Source organism: Aulonocara stuartgranti, assembly GCF_965226115.1.
Source record: "Aulonocara stuartgranti genome assembly, chromosome: 5".
Lineage (NCBI taxonomy): Eukaryota > Metazoa > Chordata > Actinopteri > Cichliformes > Cichlidae > Aulonocara > Aulonocara stuartgranti.
Window position 1 is genome coordinate 33,686,121 of NC_138943.1, and position 15,969 is coordinate 33,702,089.

Genomic DNA, 15,969 nt, shown 5'->3' on the forward strand with positions numbered 1-15,969 from the left:
GAACCAAGGGAAGTGCTGCTGACCTGAACGGTTTTGTGCCGCACGCCACACATCCAAGTACAGCTCCGCTCCATTTAGCACGCTGACTCCTTGCAGGCCTCCAGTGCCGCCGCGTCTGTGGTCCTGTATTGCTAGTCGTCTGAGATCCCAGTTACAGCTGACGCCATCACAGGACGGGCTTATTTTAGGCCTGCGCTACAAATGCTGCAGCTTGTGAAATTTTTCTGTTATTTGCTCGGTGCATTTTTTGGCCTCCACTTTTCCAGTTTCCTCACATTTTTTAAAGACTCAATGCACACCATGCTAAGATATACCACATTTTCAGCTAATATCTCATTGGGTTAAAAAATACTAGTTTATGCCTGTCAGACTGTGTTATCTGCGGCATTTTCCATAGATTCAGGTACAGAAATACAGAATGAATGATGTTTTTGAGACAGACTGATGGTTACAAAGTGTCTAAAGATACTGTTTAAAACTGATTCTTTGCTAAGTTGTCTGTTATGTGTAGACAAACATCGAGTCATTCCTTGAGTCTGATGCCTTTTTTTTTATGGTTGAATGACTCATAGGTTAGTGTTAAGTTGGTAAACAAACAAAACCTCTGAAAATGGTCAAGTACAAGGATTTTTGCACAGTCCTACTCTGATACATACATGATGCATTTACCATGATACAGTAACAGCTACCCAACGCACTCAAAACAGAATTTGAAAGTAATCACTGATTCATGTTTATGCCAGAGATCCCTGGTATTTACTGAACTTTGACTTAAGTTGGCTGCTTTTAATCGTTATATGATATGAATGACAGTTGAACTGGATTAAGGAGACGTGAAAACTGACTGCATCAGCTAGATTTCGATGTGTCTGTTGGAGGTGATAGGAGTACAGTATGTAAATGCTTGCTATGACTGTGCCACACGGTGACTTATCTTCCCTCAGACAATCTTTGGTCAGCGATGGACTATTTTGTACACAAGTTGGGACAGCAGAGTTTAACCTTTTGCTAAATGAGGGAAGGTGCTTTTTCTCCGCGCAGTGTTCAGGATCACTTTGCATCACATTAGTGGCTGTAACTGCTGTTACATCTGGAATCTTTCCCCTCTGAGCAGCTGGACAGTCTGTTAATGCTGTCCTACATATGCAAAGAGCAGTAGAAGCCAACAAGGATTTCTTTTTAATACCTTGAGCCTATTTTGAAAGAACTAAATGTAAACAGAATCATAAAAAATGAACATTTTCTATGAATCTGTATATGTATAGGTGGCAGGGCGGAAATGTATGATAGAAGGGAATCATAAACATCAGATGATGTTGAATGGTGTAGAAATCTGAGTCTGTCAAACCGCTCAAAAGCTGCAAGGAATTAACACATGAGTACAGCTTGTATGTAGGGCTGAGCATCTGCCCACATGACTGCATTGTTAGTGCTGGACTGATTAGGCCAGTCAATTGCAGAACAGTTACTTATTTAATTTATTGGAAAGAAAATGCCAAAAAATGTATTGCTTGGAGGTTGTCAACAGTGGGGATGTTTCCTTTGTCTTACATTTCTTTGCTGAAAATGAAAAAGTCTTAAGAAGTGGGCAGAACGCATAATTTTAGGATTTCAAATGGGGTTAAGCTTTCACGGTTTTCTGAAATTCTTGCGCTAAATAAATGTTTCTGGCCTGTCCTGCGCTCCCAACCGCTCTCTGAATTTGGTTCCGGAAGTTTCTTCCTGCTAAAAGGGAGTTTTTCCTTCCCAAGTGATTGCTCAGAGGGATTTTCTCTGTATGGCTGTAGCATCTTTACCTTACAAAAAATAAAACAGTTAATGAGAATAAACTAACAGATCTGCATTTTATAGCTTTTTTTGTCGTTAAAATGTCGTTACTAACGCGTATTTGGTCTGTCCATAAAAGAAAAAACCGCATTGTTAGTTGCTAAATTGTCCACTAAATTTTAGGCAGTAATTTTCTTTTTCCCCTTTTGTTATATATTTCTTCTAATCCCCCTCTTTCGTTGATGCTCCTCTACCACCCCATGTTAAATTCCTGGAAATGCCCCTGATCCTGTAAACGTGTTTCAATACAGAACAGCTCGCTTCATCGCAGCCGTCTGTGTGTGTGCGTGTGTTGCGTGTGAGTGGGTACACAGGGAATCTCCTCCTCAGTCCCACCCCTTCACATTAGTAGTGAGCTAAAAAGGAGGCAGGCGGTGCTGCACCACTCTCAGTCCACTCAGCGCGCATCGCAGAGCTCTCTCCTCATCCCCCGAACGTCCGCGGGGACTCCACCGAGCAGCCAACCAGCGCTCCTCGCTCTCTAAACTCAGCGTCTGCTCGAGCAGCCTCCAAACGGAGCAGAGTCAGGGACAATCTCACATTATTTCCTTTCCACGGAGCTGCGAAACGCGGGGCCTGACTTTGAGTTCCCGATGTGGAGTTGTAATACTTCAAAGACCAAAACGAGCAGCGCGTCGGACTCGAGGTGGAACGCGTTTTGGATGCGCAGCTCTCGGCGCTCTGCGCACCGGCACAAGCGCGCCAAGTGCTAGTAGCAGTGAAAGGACTGAAAAGACTATTGACGGGTGCTGTGGGAGGAAAACATGGTCCAGAACGTAATTCTGGTGTTTTTCCGCAGGAGACTGAGCCAGAGGCCGGCAGTGGAGGAGCTGGAGAGCCGGAACATTTTGAAGCGTAAGTAAAGCGAGCATCCACGGAGCTTTCCACTCCCACTTCATGGCAGGCCTGCGTCTTAAAAAACGAAGTTTCTGATCCTAATTGTAATATTACAGTCAGGTGCTCCCGGAGTTTACATTGACTTAATGGTCCACTTCTTATTTATTTCAGACTTTGGTCGTTTCATATATCTTTAATACTACTTTAATAAGTTACTTTGGACTCTCATGCCACATGGACAAATAGATAATATTTTTAAATAAGTGGATAATGACGGAAAGCTTCATAATCAGTCATTACCCAATTTCCTTCGGGGTCAACCTTCAGGATCAATAAAGTTTTGAATTGAATTGAATTGAGAATGGCAGCTCTGCTTTTTGTTTGTAGGAGGCTGTAGTTATCATGGCCAAATTCTCTTTTTTCAGCAGATAACGGTCTCCCTCTGATTACACAGTGTCCACGTATTATGTGGAAATTGTTCCCGTGCAGTCCCAGTAATAAGAACATACTTCACTGTGGTTCTAACTGCATTTTTGCAGCAAGAAATTGTTTGATTGTAGCGCTCCAAGCAGTGGAATTAGTCCCGCTGCCCTGAAAGAACAGAACGCTTATGAAAGAGTGTGTGAGGAGACCTAGATTTTGTACATCTGTGTGTCTCTGAGCCACCTGTGAGCCCTCAACAGCTGCCCCTTTCTCTCTCCACACAGGGGCATGTGTTTAAGCCAAACAGCTAGCCCTTTGGCATGACACGCACTGTCTAGCACAGAACATTCAAAAAATTTTAATATTTGGAATCGTGTTTTCCTGTTGAATGAAAAAGAAAGAAATGCGCTCAGGTGCCAGCCCTGCTTTAAGCTGCCAGACTAGTTGACCAAAATTTCAAATGAAACGAGATTAAAAATAAATGAAGTGACATTGAGGGATCTCTGGGCTGTATAATAAAGATCAATCCTATTAGAGACCTAATCTGCTCCAGTCTCGCTCTCTGACTGACTTGCATTCCTTCTCCTGAGCGCTGCTGCACGCTGGCTCACTAGGGGATATTGATTGCAAGGAGGATCAGACACACTGGCTCTGTTAATCACAGACAGATTACCTGAGCGTCTATCATTTTGCCTCATTTTTCACATCTGATGTTTGTCCTTTCATGTGTCAACAGAGAGAAATGACCAGACTGAGCAGGAGGAGAGGAGGGAGATCAAACAGCGGCTGAACAGAAAGGTAAGAATTTCCCATGTTTGGGTTCACCGCAGGAACCCCAACAGCACACTCACTGTTGCTTTATAAAAAATATTTAGCTTCTATCACCAATTCCATTGATTGCATGAATAAGCTGAAACCATTTGGTTGTTTTGTTTTGTTTTCCAGTTGAACCAGCGGCCGACGGTAGATGAGTTGCGGGACAGAAAGATCCTAATTCGTTTCAGCGACTATGTGGAAGTGGCCAAAGCTCAGGACTATGACAGGAGAGCCGACAAGCCCTGGACCAGACTGTCAGCTGCTGACAAGGTAGCTGAAACTTCTTCACTGTTGTTTTTTTTTTTTTTAAAGCACATAGTCTTTAAACGTCTCTTTTTTTTGTTGTTGTTTAATTGTTGTGTTGTCTCCTTTTTTGGAGGGTATTTATAAAAAAGATGATTTAGCATCCGGTATTTGATTGTTGGATGATTGCCAATCATTAGATCCTATTGGACAGTGTTTCTTCTTGACCCAATAAATATTCATAAATGTATAATTTGCAATTGGTTAATCCATCACATAATTCAGATCAATTCAAATTATTTATATGGCACCAAATCACAGTAACAGTTGCCTCAAGGTGCTTTAAACTGTAAAGTAACAACCTTCCAATAACAGAGAGCACACCAACAGTCAGAACTATAAGTTGGCTCTTGGCAACAACGGGAAGGAAAAACTCCCTTTTAACAGGAAGAGAACCATACTCGGGCAGGGTCACCCAACTGTTGTGACTGGTAGGGGTGAGAGGAGGAAGATGGTTATATTGTTGCTCCTGGTTTCCCATTAATGCGCATTTATTTGCATTCAGTTTGGGCCACTTTCACTTTTTTTTTTCACTTCCTAAAAACCCATGTAAGCTTATATAATCTGAGCCCAAACAACAGATGTTCCCCCCTAATTTGAGCTCCACCACCTGAGCGACCGCGTTTGGGTTTCGAGGGAGGGCACACCTGGGCTCACGCTTGATGTTGCTTTTGTTTTCGCAGGCGGCGATACGGAAGGAGCTGAACGAGTTCAAAAGCAACGAGATGGAAGTTCATTCTTCGAGCAAGCATCTGACAAGGTCAGTGTGTGAGCACGGCGTCACCGGTGCTTCCTTTCTTTATATTTATGCTAGCTTTACTGTTAGCGGACGGGGTTCGGTTTGACATTGTGCAAAGAATGGAAAGTGCATTATTCAACATCAATGAGTGCACACCCTGCAGAGTAGAGCTTAAATTTAGCTGCAGCCGGGGCCCTTGAGATGGGGGGGGAAAAAATTTGCACCACCTCTCGGCTATAATGAATGTCCGCACATATTCAGCTTACGTTTTGCTTCTGTCAGGACTGTCTGTAGCTAAAAAAAAAAGAATTAGCTGGGGTTGTGCTTACGCAAGACCCCATTTTTTTAAGTGCCCTGTCCATTTGGTAATAATAGGACTGTTGATTGATGAAACCATGCTCACTCTTTCCCCCCTTTTCTGCTTCGCAGGTTCCACCGGCCTTAGCAAGGTTTCTTCTGTGAAGAGTTGCTTAAATCTGGTTTCTTTAGTGAAGACCTTGCACAAAGTCTTCCATTGGCCTGCAGCCACTGGGTGTCCTGATATTTGGGTCCGTTGAACCTTTGGAGGCTATGTCTCTAGAAATGGATCTGCCAGCAGAAGGACAGGGGGGGGGGGCATGCAGCAAGCTCCACTTCTGCTCAGAAGACCATCTCCTTAACCCTCACTTCACCTCGTCAGCGGAGCAGGAAGAGCTGAGGTTGCGCATTCGCCATAATAAACAAAGCATTGACTTCTTTTTGTTTTTGTAAACGGACTCTTTTAAAAGACGCTCTTTTTTTGACACGGGAGGGGGGGCACGTGCATGTGACCGAGTCGACCAATCCCACTCCAGTATCAGTAGTCACATCCCCGAGCTGTGTCGGAGCTGATTCAGTTGATGATTTTCATATCGACAGTGTACATGTTCTTAAACAGAAACCTTGTCTGTGTACAAGATGAAAATCCCTTTGTAAGCACTATTTATTGTCTGCACAATACAGGCTTTCAAATTTGTAAAAACAAACTCTCCTGGTCTTGTGTGTACATTGTGTGTGTTTCAGATCATATTTTAATATCAAAAAGCACAAGAGATATGTGGGATATTTTAGAAATGTGATTCAAAGTTGTTTTTTTCCTCACAGAGGTCAGAATTAGGCTGACGGATGATAGCTGGCTACGGCTGATGAATGGGTTGTAATCCCCTAGATTTATGTCAGTTTTAGATTTATAACATTTGAGTGAAGTTTGTCTCGTCACATCAGATGAAGCAGCAATTAGTTGGCAGAATGCAGGCAGTGACCTGTTTCTTATCCTCACGCTTTGTCATCCTCGCACAAATGGCTCTCTGTGCCGGGGACGTCATGTGGGTTTAAACTCCCTCGTGAAAACAAGCTCACCTGACTGCATTTGTCCAATTTGCAGCGAGCTGCTGATCTAATGAGCTTTAATGCGGCGACACAGGAACGGGAATAAGAACGAACCGTTGTGTCAAACCTGAATATTACATGACAAACGCATTAAAATGGTAGGCGAAGCAGGTGCAAGTGAGGTGAGTGAAAAGCCGCTTTCAGAGATTAGAAGCCTCTTACCTGATATTAAAAAATAATAATAAAAAATAAACTAACCCTCCTAATGTAACATTTCAGTCAAGTGGAAATATCAGAGGCTGAAAAATAAAGCACTTCCTGCTGACCCTCTCACTGACTCTCAGGGAATAGAAGTGAACAGAGACAAAAGCTAAATGGCTAAAACGATTATTTATACCTGCGTCTAGAGTTTTAGTTCTTCCCAAATACATTATTGCTAATGTGTCCGAAATGTAAATACCACCTATTTCCTGCTGTTTTTCTTGCAAAAGCCAATTTTTCCCATTCTACTCTATCATTCTGCAATGCGTGCCGATTGGTCAGTTAAGGATTTACTTGAGGACACTGTCCCTTGATGACAACTATTTCCGTTTCCAAACTAGATGTTAAAAGCGTTGTTAAAGTATTTATTGTTAGGAGCTGGTTGCCGTGGTTGGGACTATCGGGGGACTTTAATCAAACTGGCAGATGCTGTGATGAAGTCCCTAATATTTACAGTATGGTATTTCACTACAGTTGAAAAATGGAGCTAGAACTGCCAGAAGAAAGAGGTTTACCCAAACAAATGTTTTTTCACCGTTTAGAACTATCTCACTAACATACTTTATGTAACAGGGGGTTTATAAAGCAGAGGTTCTTAAGTCTTCAGACGACCATGTTCATAGGCCCATCTTCAGCTATTAAATCACTACCTCACAACCTGCTACACAAAATGTCTGGTCTCTGTGGTTAGTTTCCCTCCTTAAGCGGTGGATGGATCAATCCAAAAATCGATAGTATCGAAGCCAACTCTTGTATTTATATTCAATCAATACTAGTGTGAAAGGATCAATACTTTTACTATCATCTAAGGTCAATATGTAGACCACTGAATTGTGTTAAATTATTTTTCGGGGAGAGGGTGAGAAGACGCACAACAAACATGCACTATGAAAAATGTCTGAATCTTCTTGTGTTGACTGCCATGTCAATTTAATTTATATCCTATAGTAGGGCTGTGCGATATGACCAAAATCTCATATCTCGATATAAGACATCTATCGTCCGATAACGATATAAATCACAAAAATGTAACATTTTCTGTAAATTCTGTGAATCTCGGGCAGCTCGACTTGCGTGAAGTGTTTCCAGCTGCGCGTCATGTAGCTGGAGTCGAGTGTTTTAACCGATGCATGAAACGATACATTTTTAGACATAAGTTGTAACGGCCGCCGTTTTCATTGTGAGTATTTATTACACGGCGTGCTGCGGGGAAAAGCCTGTTCTAACGTTTGAGTCTAAGGTTTATTTTTTAGCACCTGGCGGCTCTTTTTTACTTCTCATCCGTAAACACTCTGCATCTTTCACGTGATTCAGTTTATTTTGAAAAGTCTCAACAGGATCTTGAGCTTTAATTTGAAAGGTTTAAGTGGAAAATAAACAAGCGGAAACGCGATGCTGTTACCGTCCTTGTTGCTAACGACAACACATAAAAACAAGCACTTGTCTGTCTGTAGTGTGGTTATATTAAATATAAGAGAAAGAGAGAACTTAAAGAAATTAATATAGCCACTACAGTGACCATCAAAATAATGAAAAAATATTGCCGTAAACAGTTTATTTTGCGACACCACGAAACGATAGCATAAAATGAAACGATAGATGTTTTTATATCATCATCCGATATATATGAACAGCCCTAGCCTATAGTACATTTAAACAACAGAAGCTGACCCAGTCCTTTAGAGACAGGCATGTTTACGACCCAGGTCTCAAAAACAAAACCCAGTTTAAGAATAAATGATGAGCTGAAAGATGTGCTTGTTGTGTTAACTAATTGTTGCAGAAAGTAAAAATCCCAGCGATTTAGTCGTTATTTAAACGTGTGAAGAAATTGCAAATTGATGATGATTCATCTCATAAGTCATGAGTCGTGACACTGCTCTCCCCTTAAACTGCCTTTACAGTGTAAAAGTATTGGTACCGGTATTTAGAGCGCTGGCCCTGTATTTACTTTATTTTGGATATACCCTCCATTTTTAAATGTAATGAATTTCTAACTTTAACGTTAACGTTAGAGGCGTGGCTAGTTTGACTGACAGATGTGCTAATCTGTCTGCTAACTGGAGCCTATGAACTACTGAGGTCAGTCCGCCAGCTCAAAGTTTCTGCTGCAGTTTAGGTGAGTGAATTTCTATTTCACAATTTTCTGTTACTTACCCCACACCTATAGTTTGCAGATATAGCTAGCTAAATATAGTTTGCTAACTTAAGCTGTGGCTCTTGGGGCTTTTCTGGTACACTTCCAAAACACTGTCACTGTGACATAGAAAATGTTTTTCCCTTCTTTTTTTTCCTTTATTGTTTCCGCTGAGGCTTCAAAACACGAGCAGTGGCTATGGGCACATTTTTCATACACACCGTGATCCGTGTCTTTCACCTCTCTGACATAAACATACACGTTATGAGTCACCGGCTTTTTCCTGGGAGGAGCAGATGGCAGGTGCACTATACTCAAGGACCTCTCGCTGTGTGTAGTAATGAAACACTGATGGTGGTGCAGTCCGGTCCAAACCTGTGGAGGTGCGTGGGAGGAGTAAGGGATGCTCTCGTAGGCATGTGGGGATATCCTGACTTCCGGAGTGTCCCTCAGATGGCTGAAGTCCAGCGGCAAACACACATGGTGAACATATGCTTTGCAGCTTGTAGCCAAGGGTAAGCGTGACGACTATCTGCTCCTGAAACAGTCAAATGTTGTCATGTGTTGGAGCTCGCTTACCCGGAAGCTGCTATTTTCAACCACGCAGTTGCGTCTGTAGAAGCAATCTGAGGAAATCAATCACATGATGAACACTAAAAATAAACTGCTATTACAAGTTACACAACTCCTTTATCTCAGAAAACATACATTTCTTCCTGACTTTTTGATGTTACATTAATTATTTGAATCCTAACGAATCCATAAATTTTTACATTTCAGTCAAAGCCAGTCTACAAAGCGAACGTCAGCACCGATCATCATGCAGGCTCCTAATATGGTGTCTTCTTATATAACTACCGACAACAAGCGCAAGATGACGGCCCAAAAATAAAGCCAGAGCGCTGGAAGGCTGCATTCAAGTGTGTCTCAACAACAGCAACACCACACTGGCACAACAGCTATTCAATTCAGTTCAGTTCAATTCAATTTATTTATTTAGTGCTAAATCACAACTGTCACCTCAAGGCGCTTTATACTGTAAGGTAAATCCCCTACAGTAAACAAAGAAAACAGAGAAAAAAAACAACAATTATATGACCCTATGAGCAAGCCCTTTGGTGACAGTGGGAAGGAAAAACTCCCTTTTAACAGGAAGGAACCTCCAGCAGAACCAGGCTTAGGAAGGGGTGGCCATCTGCCCTGACTGGTTGGGGTGAGGGCATAAATAGATGAAGACAGGATGAAGATGTGCTCTGGTTTCGGCTAATGGACTATAAATGAGAAAGGGGAAAGCGATGAAAAAGTGGTAACATAGAGCAGCGGTCCCCAACCCCCGAGCCACGGACCAGTTTGGTAGCGGGCCGCGAGAGTTGAGGCTCGGGTGTGAAATTTATGGTTTTATGTTTTTTTTATGTAGACTGGAGCCTTCAAGTTTATATTGTTAAATGGAAATTATGAGACAATGTTTTCACATTGTTTTAAGGAGAAACATGAAAGTAACGTATTGAATAGTATAAAAATGATTTTCTCCTGGAAATAATACTGCATTACTTTTACAAAAAGTGTTCTGTATAATATGTGTAAAACTTCAGTTTTTTTGAGTAACAACCCCGACACTGATCACAACATGTACAAACATTGAACTACACAGCATGCAGTCAATTTGGATGAATGAAACGTCTTTGAAATGTTGCTTCTGGTGGTGATTGTCAATGAGAACCCAACGGCAACTGGTAAGAAAATTGGTAAGGAATGTAATCAATAAGTAATATTGATAAAGGAATAATAATGGAGAAATTCTTACAACTTCCCACCCCATGTCGTCGATGTGCTCTTGGAGTAACTGGTAGTCCGGCAACTCCTGGGAAGGCCCGCCACTGTCCCAACGTCTCTCCAAGCCTAAGAAATAGCTTTGTAACCCTTCCAGGCTGATGGATGTCAATGACTTTGTTTCTCAGCTGTTTCTTTCTATTGTGGCATGATTGACTGAGATCTTTCAGCCTACTTCTCTTTGTCAGACAGCTTCTATTTAAGTGATTTCTTGATTGGCAGTACTCGGGGACACTGAACTGAGGTTTTCAAAAATGTGGTCGATCAAAGTTGATTCATGATTTAATAAGTGGGAACAATTAGTTTTTCACATAGAGCCAGGTAGGCTTGGATGGCTTTCATCCCTTAATAAATGAAATCATAATTTTATATTTCTTCACAGCATTATAAAGTGGAGGCACCAGAGTTTATCATTTGTATTGCAAGAATAGTAGAAGTTGCAGAGGCGCATAACAACCCCATCATATATGAGATATTGTTACATCTTAAGTCCCCCTCCCCAAAAAACGTGTAAGCTAGATTAAATTTGCTTCACCTGGAGTATTACGTGTATGTATTTATATAGCAATGATCCAGTGGCAACATATAAAAATGTAACTAAAGCTATAACTCCTTTGATTGTTTGATGTTGTTTTTGTTGCTACTTTTAAACATTTGAAATGGAACATTTCACTTCTGTAACAGAGGTTTTTGTTTTTTTTCCATGGCGGCTTTTGTCTGAAGTTTTCCATCACATACCCTAAACAAAAATGTGAAACTTAGTAACTGGATTTCAAATCAACATACAGTTGGAGCAATTGCGCCATCTAGTGCCCCACAAAAATATCAGCATTCCCTGGTGTGAGTAAATGAGGAGTGGTTGGCATTTTTTGTGATTTCAGACATTTTACAAATCACATAGAAGATAATGAGACATGACGATTGTTCCAAAAATCTGCAGCCTGCTTTTTTATACTGAAAATTTAAACGTTACCTTGCTCTGTTTTGAATCCTTTTTAAATATGAACCGCTGTAACATTATACAGTATGTATATGACGGAAAATAAAGAAATTCATATTAGGTCTCATTTAAGATATACATAAATATGTATTGTATGGATTATGTTTTCCACTGTTTCAGCAGAATCATATTAACCACAGTGCACGATCTAGAAAGTAAATCCATTAATCAGATTAATGTGAAGAAACAGGAGAAGGAAATACTCAGGTGTATTTAAATGCCTGCCTGATATGCTCTGTGAGGTCTTGGGTGGTCACATCTCATAGCTGCTGTCATGTGTAAAGCATGCCACACAGCTGTGGCAACTAATGCAGGTGGAAACATATCCTCCTGTGAGCTAAACACCACGTCTGCCAGAAAGTGCTCTGGAATCTGTGCTCTCATATTTATGGAAACTTCTTGATCAAAGGTCAGCACTGTTTGGGATCTAAGGCTCTCCCTACAACAAAATGATCTCCAGAGGAATGGGGTCAAGCAGAAAGTGCACAAGCAGCTTATGTGTAGCCAGCAGCTCACGACATCCACTCCGTCTGTGTGAAATCAGCACAGAGAATAGGTTTTATCACCTTGTGCAGTTTCTGCGTTAAGATGCGACGACTCAGACTGTCAGTCACGAAAATGGGTCACGAGACTTGTTAAAGTGCAGAGTGAGCAAAATATTTTGTGAGTTTGTGCAGAGGTGGCCGTGGTTTTGTCTAAATAAAAGCCCAGTAGGAACATGCAGATCTTTTCCTGACTTAAAATGCAGCGGCACAGATTTTACTCACCAGGTTGTGTTGATTTGTTACAAGGTGATGTCATCAGGGTTGTCTCGGCCCAGTGTGTACACTTTATTTTTTTTAAATACTTTATAATATAAGCTCACAAACAATGTGGATTTATGCCAATTGACACTTTTTTATTCAGATTACAAAACCAAATTCACCAAAACACACACAAGACAGCTGATCAGATAAATTGAATGGCATCATTATATTCATGTTCATCTTATTCCACTGTCTGTTTTTAAGGTTTCATTTGTAAACCGCTGAAGAGCTGTAGACGTTGGGGAGCATTTTACCAGCAGGTGTGTCGTCTCAAAGCTTTGATATCTCTATCAAAACCTACTGAGTTTCCTCAAGAGATCTTTTCCCAGACCAGCATGGAAAAATAATCTGTTTTAAAATCATTGCCTGTTTAAATATAGCATACTGTGCCATCTTTCACTTCAGCTACAAACTACACTAAACTTGAGCATGGCACTAGTTCAGCTTCAGTTGGTGTCATAGCTGCTGTTGTATTCTGTCAATCTGATTTAAGTAAATGTAGAACATTTTAACTATTTTTAAAAACAGGAATTCACATTGAGTACCTTTTAATAGCCCAATAGCTCAAAACTTTATCAAGGAAGTTAAAAATCCCACAGCACCTTCTTTCAGATTTCACGGCAGCCCATTGAGACACCACTTTCTAGTACATTTGGCACAAAATTACTAAATGACTGGTTCACACAAGAAAATGTTACTTGTGCATGAGAGGTGGAGGACCTGTTGTTTGACTTACTGTGAAAGCAAAATTTTAGCATCCAAAATGATACATGGAGCTGAAATATTGTGAAAAATATGGACATTCTGAACGGTAACTGAACATACAAAGCATTAAAACTAATTACAGATAAAGTGAAAAACAACATTGTCTTATTAAGATGCAGTGTTCTGCCTGGATACTGCCCAGCACAATTATATAACTGGAGGCAGGTGGTTTTAATGTTAGCTCTTTTGTAGATGGTATAAACTGAAGAATCTGCATGTTAGCGATATTTAAAAGTAGCTGGTTGAGTGCAAATTCCTAGAAATTGTGCTTGCTTAGTTCCAGTCCACCACACAATGCAATATAATGGATAAAAGTTTGGCTGCAAAGGATTTAGTGTCATCCTCTCCACGCGTCCATGTGGTTGCTCAGGTGAAATGTAGCATGCTATCTTCACACTCCCTTGGCACAGTCACCTTGTAGCTGTGGCATGAAAGTTTGTAATTATTGCCGTTGTTGTTGTCCCAGTAATCAGATCCTTTTACGTGGTAGCAGATTGCAAATTCCAAGCTAGCCCCTGGCTGCAAAGCGAACGGTGGGACAGGAAGACGAAACCTGAAGACGTCCAGTACTGGAGAGTCACACCCCTCACGGTATACACTCGATAGCCAGGATGCTGCTGTATTTGTGTGTGTTCTCCAGTTGGTGTAAGAGTAGTGTACTGTGACTTCTTTCTCATAGGCTACATTAAATACTTGTATGGTGCCTGTTATCCCCTGCTCTGAACATAGGATCTGCTCAAGACACACGCGCTGTGTGTGCAGCCGTGTCAGGAAGTCCAGCTGAGCACCCATATTTTCAGGAAAACAGGGTTTGAAGTAAGGCAGTGACAGCTCCAGGGACTTCCCAAAAGCCAATTCAGAGCTCATCAGCAGCCTGAATATAACATGTTGGGGTATAATGGGACACTCTTGAACTTTGAAAACCTTAACTTCCTCTAACTGAAGACCCAGTGAGTCCACAAAGCGTACCTGTACACTCCTAAGTTCCTTCTTGCGCTCTGCAGACGATGGAAGAGACTGAGCTCGTCTCCTTATGATGGTCTTGGTTGAGGGATCGCTGGAAAGACTTTGCCTTGAACTGGGCTCCTTCACGGGTGGAGGTCTTGGACTTGGAGGGCGGATCCGGACGGGGGCTTTGGGAGGTTGAGGTTTGGGATCATAAATGTCCCGTAGCCGGATGGTTCTAGTTGAGGATACATTGTTGGAGCCACCCATGAACTGAAGCTGGTTCCAAGACTTCTCACAAGAAGCCCCATCCATTTTTGTGACAACTGAAACACCTTGAGAAACAAAGCAACCAATGCATTACCCAAACATTTCATTCACAACTGCTCATACAGTCTACAAGCATTCACCAATTCTACACAAAACATATTTGACAAAATGATCTTTCAAATGCTTAAAATCTAAAATTGCTCTGTGCTATACTGGTTCAAGCAGGATCAAACCTTTACAGCAGTGTTTGTTGTTGAGCAGGTCTCTTGCGTGTGACCTAGTTCACTATGCGGGACTTGCTATGAACCCAGCTGCAACCACATGACAGAGAAGAGGAGACCACCTCTGCCAGCAAATGCCAGAGATTCCACGGGAAGGCTGACTAGACATATTTAGCCAAAATGAAAATAAAAACCCCTCTTTATATCTCTCTATCTAGACTCTAGAGAGGTTTGTATTAATAAAGATATAGCAAGCCACCAACAGTTAATAATTAGCAAAGATAATTCCATAAACAGCCTAAGGGACTCCACTGACAGCCAGATCTGGACGATAACCTCCAATTTGTAGCTCACACCCTTTGATCTCAGCACTTGACATATAACATGAGACCCTGACTGAGGACGGGATGAGTGTTTATTTATAGCAGACAGGGAAGGACGGTGTCTCTGTTCTCTGAAGATGCCTGTCTTGTTTCTTTATAGTTGCTGACCTGAAACAGTAATTATTTACAAGCTTAAAAATGGTGAAACATACTGCAGCAGCAAAACACTATGAAAAGGGGAATTTCTAATTGTTTAGACTGGATTGGTGTATGGTGATACTAGGCTTGAAATAAATAGTCACGGAGATGCAAAAAAATGTTGAAAATTTCAAGTTTATTTTGTGTATTGGCTGAGGACGGGTTTCAATGATGCCTTTTTCACCTACACTACCAGTCAGAAGTTTTAGAACACCCCAATTTTTCCAGTTTGTTGAAAATTATGCAGTTCAATATCTCGTTTCAGCATAGTACAAATAAGTAACTGGAGTTAAAAAAGAAATCATGGTTCAAAATTCTAAACTTTTGACTCATCAAAGTAGCCGCCTTTGGCAGATATAACAGCTGAACACACCCGTGTTCTTTCTTCAATAGAAGTCAAATATTCTTCAGAAAGTTCTTCCCATATCTGCTGCAGAAGTTCCCATAAATGTGACACTTGTAGGTTGCTTTGCTTTCACTCTTCTGTCCAGTTCATCCCAAACCAGCTTGATGTGGTTTAAGTCTGGAGTCTGTGCTGACCACTCCATGTTTTCAAGCTTAGCATCTTGTTCTTTTTTCCCGAGGTAGTTCTGTCATAGCTGGACTCGTGTTTTGGGTCATTATCTTGCTGTAGGATGAACCCCTGACCAACTAGGTGCATAGAGGGTACTGCATGGCGCTGCAGAATGCTGTGATAGCTGCTTTGGTTCAGGCTGCCTCTCACTCTGTACAAGTCACCGACCCTGGATCCAGCAAAAAGTCCCAGACCATCACGCTGATGCCACACACTGTGGAACCATCCTTTCACCTACTCGACGGCTCACAAAGATCCTGTGTGATGAACCGAAGATTTTGATTCATCCATAACACTTTCTTCCAGTCTTCAGTAGTCCAATGGCGTTGTTTCATGGCCCAGGCAAG

The 15,969-nt window shown here is 41.5% G+C and overlaps 2 protein-coding genes across 4 annotated transcripts in view; one reads left to right on the forward strand and one right to left on the reverse strand.

Moving 5' to 3' along the window:
* Positions 1–5,949, forward strand: part of phactr3b (phosphatase and actin regulator 3b) — a 60,749-nt gene extending 54,800 nt beyond the window's left edge. For all 3 annotated transcript variants that reach the window (XM_082534549.1, XM_082534551.1, XM_082534550.1), the window contains exons 9-13: positions 2,627–2,682; positions 3,824–3,885; positions 4,033–4,173; positions 4,890–4,966; positions 5,375–5,949. In XM_082534549.1, the coding sequence (XP_082390675.1) occupies positions 2,627–2,682; positions 3,824–3,885; positions 4,033–4,173; positions 4,890–4,966; positions 5,375–5,390 (352 nt within the window). In that variant the 3' untranslated portion in view covers positions 5,391–5,949. The remainder of the gene's footprint in view (positions 1–2,626; positions 2,683–3,823; positions 3,886–4,032; positions 4,174–4,889; positions 4,967–5,374) is intronic.
* A 6,494-nt stretch (positions 5,950–12,443) lies between these two features.
* On the reverse strand, positions 12,444–14,702 carry ppp1r3db (protein phosphatase 1, regulatory subunit 3Db). Its single transcript, XM_082532183.1, has 2 exons — positions 14,540–14,702; positions 12,444–14,371 (listed from the first exon to the last, which is right to left on the reverse strand). The coding sequence occupies exon 2, from the start codon at positions 14,349–14,351 to the stop codon at positions 13,458–13,460; it is 894 nt and encodes a 297-aa protein (XP_082388309.1). The 5' UTR covers positions 14,352–14,371; positions 14,540–14,702; the 3' UTR covers positions 12,444–13,457.
* Positions 14,703–15,969: the final 1,267 nt, after the last annotated feature.